This window comes from Lolium perenne, chromosome 2 (assembly GCF_019359855.2).
Source record: "Lolium perenne isolate Kyuss_39 chromosome 2, Kyuss_2.0, whole genome shotgun sequence".
Taxonomy (NCBI): Eukaryota; Viridiplantae; Streptophyta; class Magnoliopsida; order Poales; family Poaceae; genus Lolium; species Lolium perenne.
Window position 1 is genome coordinate 149790161 of NC_067245.2, and position 9537 is coordinate 149799697.

At 50.5% G+C, this 9537-nt stretch overlaps 2 protein-coding genes across 2 annotated transcripts; both read left to right on the forward strand.

The window, feature by feature from the left end:
- The first annotated feature begins 2894 nt into the window (after positions 1–2894).
- Positions 2895–3366, forward strand: LOC139835620 (uncharacterized). The gene is made up of 2 exons (XM_071825481.1): positions 2895–2898; positions 2963–3366. Exons 1-2 carry the CDS (start codon positions 2895–2897, stop codon positions 3364–3366), a joined length of 408 nt encoding a protein of 135 aa, XP_071681582.1.
- Positions 3367–3405: 39 nt separating this feature from the next.
- On the forward strand, positions 3406–3909 carry LOC139835621 (uncharacterized). The gene has a single exon (XM_071825482.1). It carries the CDS (start codon positions 3406–3408, stop codon positions 3907–3909), a length of 504 nt encoding a protein of 167 aa, XP_071681583.1.
- The last annotated feature ends 5628 nt before the right edge of the window (positions 3910–9537 follow it).

A 9537-nucleotide genomic window follows, 5' to 3' on the forward strand; every position in this document is an offset into this window, starting at 1 on the left:
TAGCCTAGGACCGACAAGATCACGCCTGAACGTCATAGAGGGGGGAGAAGATTCCATCACCTTCTTCAAAGTATCCCCTTTGTGACGAACAATAGTATACAAGGCCGGATACTGTTCACGAAGAGTGGTTGTTCCCAACCATATATCCTCCCATAAACGTATCTCCGCCCCATTCTTAATGGAGAAGGACCCAAATGGGAAAAAGTGCTTCTTTGTTGCCATGATGCCAGCCCAAAAGTGTGAATCTCCAGGTTTCGACAAAAGCTGGGATATCGCCTTTGAGCCAACGTACTTTTTCCGCAAAAGTTGTTGCCATACCCCATCCTCTGTTAACAACCTGGCTAGCCATTTACCGAGCAAAGCCCTGTTCTTAACTTCAAGGTCGTGAACACCAAGTCCACCTTGATCTTTCGGACGGCATACAACACTCCATTTAGTCAATCGGTATTTTTTCTTCTCACTATCCCCTTGCCAAAAGAATCTTGATCGGAAATAGTCCAATCTATGCAAGACTCCTTTTGGTAACTGGAAGAAAGAAATCATATACAGTACCATGTTTGTGAGTACTGAATTAATGAGAACTAATCTTCCACCAAGGGATAGTAATTTTCCTTTCCAACTAGTAAGACGTTTTTGAAGTCTTTCTTCAACAATTTTCCATTCAGCCAAAGTGAGTCTCCGATAGTGTATCGGAATACCCAGATAGCTAATTGGAAAGAACCAATCCCACAGCCAAATAATTCAGCATATGAGTTGGCTTCACCGAAACAAAACAATTCACTCTTATGGAAATTAATCTTAAGACCGGACAACTGCTCGAATGCTGAAAGAATTAATTTCAGATTTCGTGCCTTTTCCAAGTCATGATCCATAAATAGAATTGTGTCATCAGCGTACTGAAGGATGGATAAGCCGCCATCAACCAAGTGGGGGACTACACCTTCAATTTGACCATCAAATTTAGCGCGCTCTATAATAATTGCAAGCATATCCGCCATAATGTTAAATAACATTGGTGATAGTGGATCACCTTGCCTAACCCTTTCCTGGTTTGAAAGTATTTACCAATGTCATCATTGACCTTAATGGCAACACTCCCACCAAAAACAAAGTTATTAATTAGAGCACGCCAATCCTCAGAAAAACCTTTCATTCTAAGGGTCTGTTGAAGAAAGGACCACTTGACTTTATCATAGGCTTTTTCAAAGTCGATCTTGAGTATTACCCCATTCAACTTTTTACGATGCATCTCATGAATTGTCTCACGTAAGGTACCACCCCATCTAGGATGTTTCTACCTTGCATGAAACCAGTCTGAGAGGGATGCACCACTTTATCTGCCACTGAATTTAGTCGAATGGTAGCAACTTTTGTGAAAATCTTGAAAAAAACATTTAGAAGGTATATTGGTCTGTATTGCTGAATCCTTTCCGCATCAGTAACCTTTGGTAGAAGAATAATTTCATAAAAATTGATACGGAAGAGATCCAGTTGTCCCTCGTGTAGTTCAGCAAACAGGTCCAATAGATCAAATTTAATAATGTCCCAAAAGCTTTGGTAGAATTCAGCCGGGAAACCATCAGGCCCTGGCGCCTTGTTGTGTTCCATTTGAAATACCGCTTTTCTTATTTCCTCCTCAGAATAGGGAGAAGTAAGAATGGTGTTTTCTTCAGGAGACACTTGGGGGATATCATCAATCCTGGATTCATCCATGGATACATCAGAATCCTCCGGGGCACCAAAAAGGCCTTTATAATAAGAAGTAATATAGGACTTTAATTGCTCGTGACCTTCGATCAGACCCTCATCTTGAACCAGAGAGTGAATGAGTTTCTTTCTATGGGGGCCATTGGCCACACTATGAAAGTATCTCGTATTCGAATCTCCTTCTAACAAGAACTGGGATTTAGATCTTTGGTACCATTTGAGTTCCTCCTCTCGAAGTAATCCGACCAACTTTGCATTGTATTGACTTTTAAGTTCAATCTCATGCATTGTCAGTGGACGTACTTCAGCAAGAGCTTCTAAAGCATCAATACATGATGATACATTGTGTTTCTCTTTTTTGAGCTGTCCCGACATCTGCCTAGCCCACCCTCCAAGGTATCTACGCATGGAGCGTAATTTATTATTCCACCTTTGGATTGGAGTGCTTCCAGCAATCGGTTTGTCCCAAATACATTTAATCATATCCGAGAAACCATCCCGATTAAGCCATCCAAGTTCAAATTTGAACGGACGTCTACGGGGCGGCAAGGGTGTACCAGTAGATAACAGAATTGGGGCGTGATCTGACAAAGCTTCAATTCGAGGAAGAACCCGTACTGATACTAGAGGGAATTTAAATTCCCAATCTGAGTCCGTCAATACGCGATCCAACTTCTCATAAGTAGGCTCGGGGAGACTATTCGCCCAAGTGAATTGTCTCCCACCCATTGAAACCTCTCTCAAATCCAAACTGTCAATGACAGCGTTGAATAAGAAAGGCCAGTGGGTGTCAAATCTGCCCCTGCTCTTCTCATGAGGGTATCTAAGCAAATTAAAATCCCCGCCTATGATGATAGGGTGCGGATTATCCTTCGCTAGATTAACCAACTCCCGAAGAAAAGCAGGTTTATGAACATCCTGGGCAGCACCATATACAGACACCAAACTCCATATGAAATTATCAGACTTATTCCGGATGTGCAACTTAATATGAAAGTCACCTCCAGAATTATCCAAAATTTCCATGGTTGCACTTGAATTCCAACTAATAGGCCCCCAGAACGCCCCCGAGGCGGACGGGATCTTCCCCGCCTGACAGGCGATTTATAAAACTTGTTGAGTAGTTCTGTTTCCCCGTCTCGGAGATAGCAACAAAATCTAAAACATGTTCCCTAATGCTTTCAGCGATGTGTAAGTGTTTAGCCAAGTCCTTCAGACCTCTTCTATTCTTAAGCATGCCATACATCTGAAACAGTCCAAGAGACCAAATGGAAGGGACAGAAGGCGAAGGAGGTGGAGGATACCGGTTTCAAGTTGTGGTACACGGGGACAACTTCAAACAAAAATGGAGTAGGCATCTTGGTCAATAAGAGCCTCAGGGATGGAGTTGTGGACGTCAAGAGGCAAGGGGACCGGATGATCCTTGTCAAGCTGGTTGTTGGGGACTTAGTCCTCAATGTTATCAGCGCGTATGCCCCACAAGTAGGCCACAATGAGAGCACCAAGAGGGAGTTCTGGGAAGGCCTGGAGGACTTGGTTAGGAGGGTACCTATTGGTGAGAAGCTCTTCATAGGAGGAGACCTCAATGGCCATGTGGGTACATCTAACACAGGTTTTGAAAGGGTGCATGGGGGCTTTGGCTATGGCATCAGGAACTAAGAAGGAGAAGATGTCCTGAGCTTCGCTCTAGCCTATGACATGGTCGTAGCTAACACCCTCTTTAGGAAGAGAGAATCCCATCTAGTGATGTTCAGTAGTGGTCTACACTCTAGCCAGATTGATTTTGTCCTCTCTAGAAGAGAAGACAGACGCGCCTGCATTGATTGTAAGGTGATACCTGGAGAGAGTGTTGTCCCTCAACATAAGCTGGTGGTTGCTGACTTCCGCTTTAGGATCCGTGTCCAGCGGGGTAAGCGCGCCAAAGTCGCTAGAACAAAGTGGTGGAAGCTCAAGGGTGAGACATCCCAGGCTTTCAGGGAGAGGGTTATTAAGGAGGGCCTTTGGGAGGAAGGAGGCGATGCAAACATGATGTGGACGAGTATGGCGACCTGCTTGCGGAAGGTCGCTGTAGAGGAGTTTGGGGTGACTAGGGGAAGTAGAAGGGAAGCTAAGGATACCTGGTGGTGGAACGATGAGGTCCAGAAGGTTATTAGGGAGAAAAGACTATTTCAGATGCCTATATCTGGACAGGAGTGCAGCTAACATGGAGAAGTACAAGGTGGCGAAGAAGGATGCAAAGCGGGCGGTGAGTGAAGCAAGGGGTCGGGCGTATGAGGACCTCTACCAACGTTTAAACACGAAGGAAGGCGAAAGGGACATCTATAAGACGGCCAAGTTTAGGGAGAGGAAGACGAGGGATGTCAACAAAGTCAAATGCATCAAGGACGGAGATGATCAGCTTCTTGTGAAGGATGAGGCGATCAAGCGTAGATGGCGGAGTACTTTCACAATCTTTACAATGGAGAGGCTGAGAGCTCTACCATTGAGCTAGACGACTCCTTTGATGATACCAGCATGTGCTTTGTGCGACGTATCCAGGAGTCTGAGGTTAAGGAGTCGTTAAGGAGGATGAAAGGCGGCAAGGCGATGGGTCCTGATGGTATCCCCATCGAGGCGTGGAGAGGCCTTGGAGACGTAGCGATAGTATGACTAACTAAGCTTTTCAACCTCATTTTTCGGTCAAACAAGATGCCCAAAGAATGGAGGCGGAGTATTTTAGTACCAATCTTCAAGAACAAGGGGGATGTTCAAATTTGTACTAATTACCGTGGAAGCAAGCTGATGAGCCATACTATGAAGCTATGGGAGAGAGTCATTGAGCACCGCTTAAGAAGGTTGACAAGCGTGACCAAAAACCAATTTGGTTTCATGCCTGGGAGGTCTACCATGGAAGCCATCTTCTTGGTACGACAGCTGATGGAGAGATACAGGGAGCAAAAGAAGGACCTTCATATGGCGTTCATTGATTTTGAGAAGGCCTATGATAAGATACCTCAGAATGTCATGTGGTGGGCCTTGGAGAAACACAAAGTCCCAATAAAGTACATTACCCTCATCAAGGATATGTATGATAATGTTGTGACAAGTGTTCGAACAAGCGATGGTGACACTGATGACTTTCCAATTAGAATAGGGCTACACCAAGGGTCAGCTTTGAGCCCTTATCTTTTTGATTTGGTGATGGATGAGGTCACAAGGGATATACAAGGAGACATCCCATGGTGTATGCTCTTTGCGGATGATGTGGTGCTAGTCGATGATAGCCGAACGGGGGTTAATAGAAAGTTAGAGTTGTGGAGGCGAACTCTCGAATCGAAAGGTTTTAGGCTTAGTAGAACTAAAACTGAATACATGAGGTGCAGTTTCAGTTCTACTAGGCACGAGGAGGGAGAGGTTAGCCTTGATGGGAAGGTGGTACCGGAGAGAGACACTTTTCGATATTTGGGGTCCATGTTGCAGAAGGATGTCGATATCGATGAAGATGTGGGCCACCGAATCAACGCTGGTTGGATGAAGTGGCGCCAAGCTTCTGGCGTACTCTGTGACAAGAGAGTGCCACAAAAGCTAAAAGGCATGTTTTATAGGACAGCTATCCGACCTGCGATGTTGTATGGCGCTGAGTGTTGGCCAACGAAGAGACGACATATCCAACAGTTAAGTGTAGCAGAGATGCGCATGTTGAGATGGATATGTGGCCACACAAGAAAGGATCGGGTACGGAACGACGATATACGGGAGAGAGTTGGGGTAGCACCAATTGAAGAGAAGCTGGTCCAACATCGTCTCAGATGGTTTGGACATATCCAACGGAGGCCTCCGGAAGCGCCAGTGCATAGCGGACAGATAAAGCGTGATGAGAATGTTAAGAGGGGTCGTGGTAGACCAAACTTGACATGGGAGGAGTCCGTTAAGAGAGACCTGAAGGTTTGGAATATCGACAAAGATTTAGCCATGGATAGGGGTGCGTGGAAGTTAGCTATCCACGTTCCGGAACCATGACTTGGTTTCGAGATCTTATGGGTTTCAACTCTAGCCTACCCCAACTTGTTTGGGACTGAAAGGCTTGGTTGTTGTTGGTTGTTGTTGTTGTTGGAGATTTAGTCACTTTAGCCTTTTTATTAGGCCATGCATTACGCTTAATGGATGATAGTCTTGATTTACGCTCAGCAGCTTGTAATTCAATACAAGAGCCCAGAGCGGTGTCATCTAGACTGACCTCCGACACCTCTCCAACAAGGTGTGAAAGAATCTGTCCGTCTGAGACGTCGTACGCTTCCTCCTCATCCTCGTCAGAAAAAGAGGTATTCGACTTACTCGAGATTGTAGGAGTAAATTTGAGTCTATCAAACTCCATACGTCTCAGAGCATTAGCCGAAACAGCAATAGAAGTAATAGAAGAACCCAACGAAAGCCCCACATTATGCAACTTAGAAGCCATAAGCGGTGTTGGGAACGATAAGAAAGACTTTGAACTATTAACCGTACCTGAGAAGTCTAGGTTTGACTCCGCCTTGCGACGCATGGCCTTTGCCATGGAGTCTTCATCCGTCGCCATCGCCCCATCCATGCCGACCCCATGGCGAGCACTTCGACGAATGGGGGCGACCGCGGAGACGCCCGAGGCCCGCGAGGTGGTGGCAGCCCTAGGGGAGGTAGCAGCCGAAGTAGACCCTCCCCTAGCAGGCTCCACCCGAGGGGGTCTAGCCGCGCCCCCAGGTGAAGGAGGGGACGTCGCGATGACGTCCAAGCCCAAGGCCGCACTAGGCGGCATCCGCTGGCTCTCCAGGCTGGGCGGCGAAGGGGACAACACCCCCTCAACCGCAGCAACAGCGGTAGGGGGGTTAGCCGAACGAGCCCCGTCGGGCCCAAGTGGCGAAGGCGTCGTCTGCGGGGGCGGGGTCGGTGAAGAGCCCCCACTAGCGGCGGAGGAAGGAGAAGCCAGCACCTCGGCCTCCCCTCGGCTAGGTGCAGGTGAGGATGCCCGTGGGGGTAAGGGCGAAGAAGACCCCCCAAGCGGCAACACCTCTCCCGCAGCCAACCTACCGGCATGCTGCATGAGACCCTCTCCGTGAAGAGCTCCCTCGCGAGCGGCCATAGCAGCCGTTGCCCGCCTGGCCGCCGCAGGAGTAGTACGAGCGAGCGTACATACCCGACCTCTAGCTGGTCTGTTTGAGCGGTGCCCAGAAGAAAAAGTAGAACCAGAACACGCAGCATCTAGAGCCAAACGCAAATCATCCGCCGACACACGAGGGGTAGCCGCTGCAGAAGGCGAAGCCTCCAAAGAAGGACTAACTGCCCGCAACCTGTTTACCGCCTCAATAGCCTGCGGTGTCTACGGATTAGGATTAAACGGCGTGACAGCAAACACAGGGGCCATAGCATGAGTAACCCCACGCGGTGAAGAGCTAGATCCTCCCTGCTGAACCTGAGAAGTCCCAGAAGCTGAAGGCCCCACTCTCGGCTCCGAAGTGTCCATAGCATCCTCCCCACCATCTGGAGCACCTTCACCTCCCTCGTCAGGATCATCCTTCTTAACCCAAACCAAAGGAACAAAATCCGGCTCTGGAATATAATCTGCAGGCTCCCTGCGGAAGTGGAACTCATAGGACTTAAACTTTACCACAGCATCAGCTTTAGCAATCGGGCGAGCCTCATCAGACGGATCCCCAAGAACCCCAGCCTGTAGCATGGCTACCTGAATACGCACCACCGCCCTGCATCTCAGACTAACAAGATCCACATCAACAGTCTTACCAACAAGAGAACCAACAGCCCACAAACCCAGAAAGTGTCGCAGCGTATGAGGCACTCCATCGACGTGCAGCCACACCTTCTCAAGTTCAGCCTTGTGAGGAACCTCTGCTGACTGCCAAGCGGATATGGAGATAGATGAGCTGAAAGAAGGCACCCCCACCTGAATACCATCAAGTCTATCAAGATCATCAAAGGAAGGAACTGAAACCAAGAACTGCATATCACTATGAGGAACCGCCTCCCACTTCCAAGTGGGATGGTCAGAACACCGACGAGCCACCTGTTTAGCAATCACATCTGCAGGCACCAGATCACCACTGACCATTACAAGAGCAATAGGCGACTGAGTCGGGGCAAGATCATCATTAACCACTGACTCCGGGAAAGCAGTAAAATATGTCTCCAGAAGGCCAGACCCAGAAACAAAAATAGACGGTCGCGGTAACTTAAGCACAGGGCAGCGAGCTGTGGGGTGTGCCTTCTTATCACAAATATAATAGTAATGGTCAACCTTGCAGTCCTTCACAGCATGAGAATTATCCGCACATTTCCAACACCTAACACTCTTCTTGGACTTACCAGCTGCTTTGGTCACCTTCGCTGCCGGAACCACCGCACCCGCCTGGGGTGCCATAGGCTGCGGCTGCTGCACCAAAGGTGGCTGAGGCCCTGGCTGCTGCTGAGGCTGTCCATACACACTCTGTCCTAGCTGAGTCTGAACAGGTACCTACTGAAACTGTGATGCAAATTGCCCGTGCTGCTCATACCCTGACGGAATATAGGGGAACTGTTACATGTGATGGTGCCCTTGCATCGGAGCCAACGATCCCTGAGAGACATAGCCCTGTGACTGCAGGGAGGGCTGGCCGAGAGACCGAGCTCCAGCGGCGAGAACCGGCCCTCCCTGGACCGTCGTAGGCTGTACCGTCTTCTTCTTCTTACTCTTATGCTTCCTGACGGCAACCTGAGGCTGCATTGGAGGCATGACCGGAGGCTGAGGCATCGTCGGGCCCTGCGGCATGACCGCTCCCCCTTGGATGAGACCCGTAGGTTGCGGGAAATACGGCCGCGATGGGAGATGCGACCCAACGACCGGCGCAGCCGCAAGGTGTGGCTGAGCGGCCCCGACAGCCGGGCGGAACGGAGCAGCAGCAGGTCTCGGAGTTCCTTGAGCCGCTTGACCGATGAAGGGGGGGTGCACGGGCGGTATCCCTCCAGGAACCGGCATGCGGGCCAACCCACCATGGTCGGCCGAAACCGGGTTGAAGCCCCGTGGCGGGGGAAAGCCCCCAGGCTGCAGCTGCCCTGCCATACCGGCCGGCGGGCGGGCAGCGATCTCCGCGAACGACGGTGGCCTCAGAGGCGCCCACTCCCGACGGAGAGCCGCAGAAGCCCCCTGGACCCGCAGACCTTGAGACGGCGACGCCCACGGAAGACGTGTCGAGGCGGGGGACGCAGCACTTGAAGGCTTGGGCGAACCAAAACTCGACCTAGGCAGGGACGATGAAGATCTCGGCACCCACGGCGAGGACCTTGACGAAGAGGAAGCAGACGTCGGCGAGCTCGAAGATGAAGCAGGCGAGGGCGGCGCAGACCTTGACGGAGACGTAGACGGGCGATGGGAAAAGATTGTCGAGGAAGAAGGCTCTCCAGGCATTGACGACAGCGGAGAAACCAGGAGCGACGACGATCCCTGAGGCGGCGATGAGGTCGGAGGCGTGGACGAAGGAGTCGTGGACGAAGGATGTGGCGGCTGTGGACGATCGTGAAGCGTTGACCGAATACCCGAGTCCATCCACAGGTATCGCAACACGTGGTCTAGCCCGGCCCACGAGAAGGCACTCCCGGTCCCACCACCATGCACGGGCGAGGGAAACTGCCCCCCAGACGACGCGCCGTCGGACACGGCCGTAACGGCGCCCACCTTCGGAGCATTGCCGTCGTTCGCCGCCGCGATGAACTGTCCAAGGATTGCCGGCGGCGAGAACCGACGCGGCGGGATAGGACCACGCCACGTCCCCGCCCTCACCTTCCGCTGCAGCCGTAGGCCTTGGGCCGAGGTCGCAGCCTGGCGGT

What these genes read in the sequence shown, in the direction of transcription:
- LOC139835621 (XM_071825482.1), top strand. Translation starts at nt 3,406, where the DNA reads ATGGTCGTAGCTAACACCCTCTTTAGGAAGAGAGAATCCCATCTAGTG.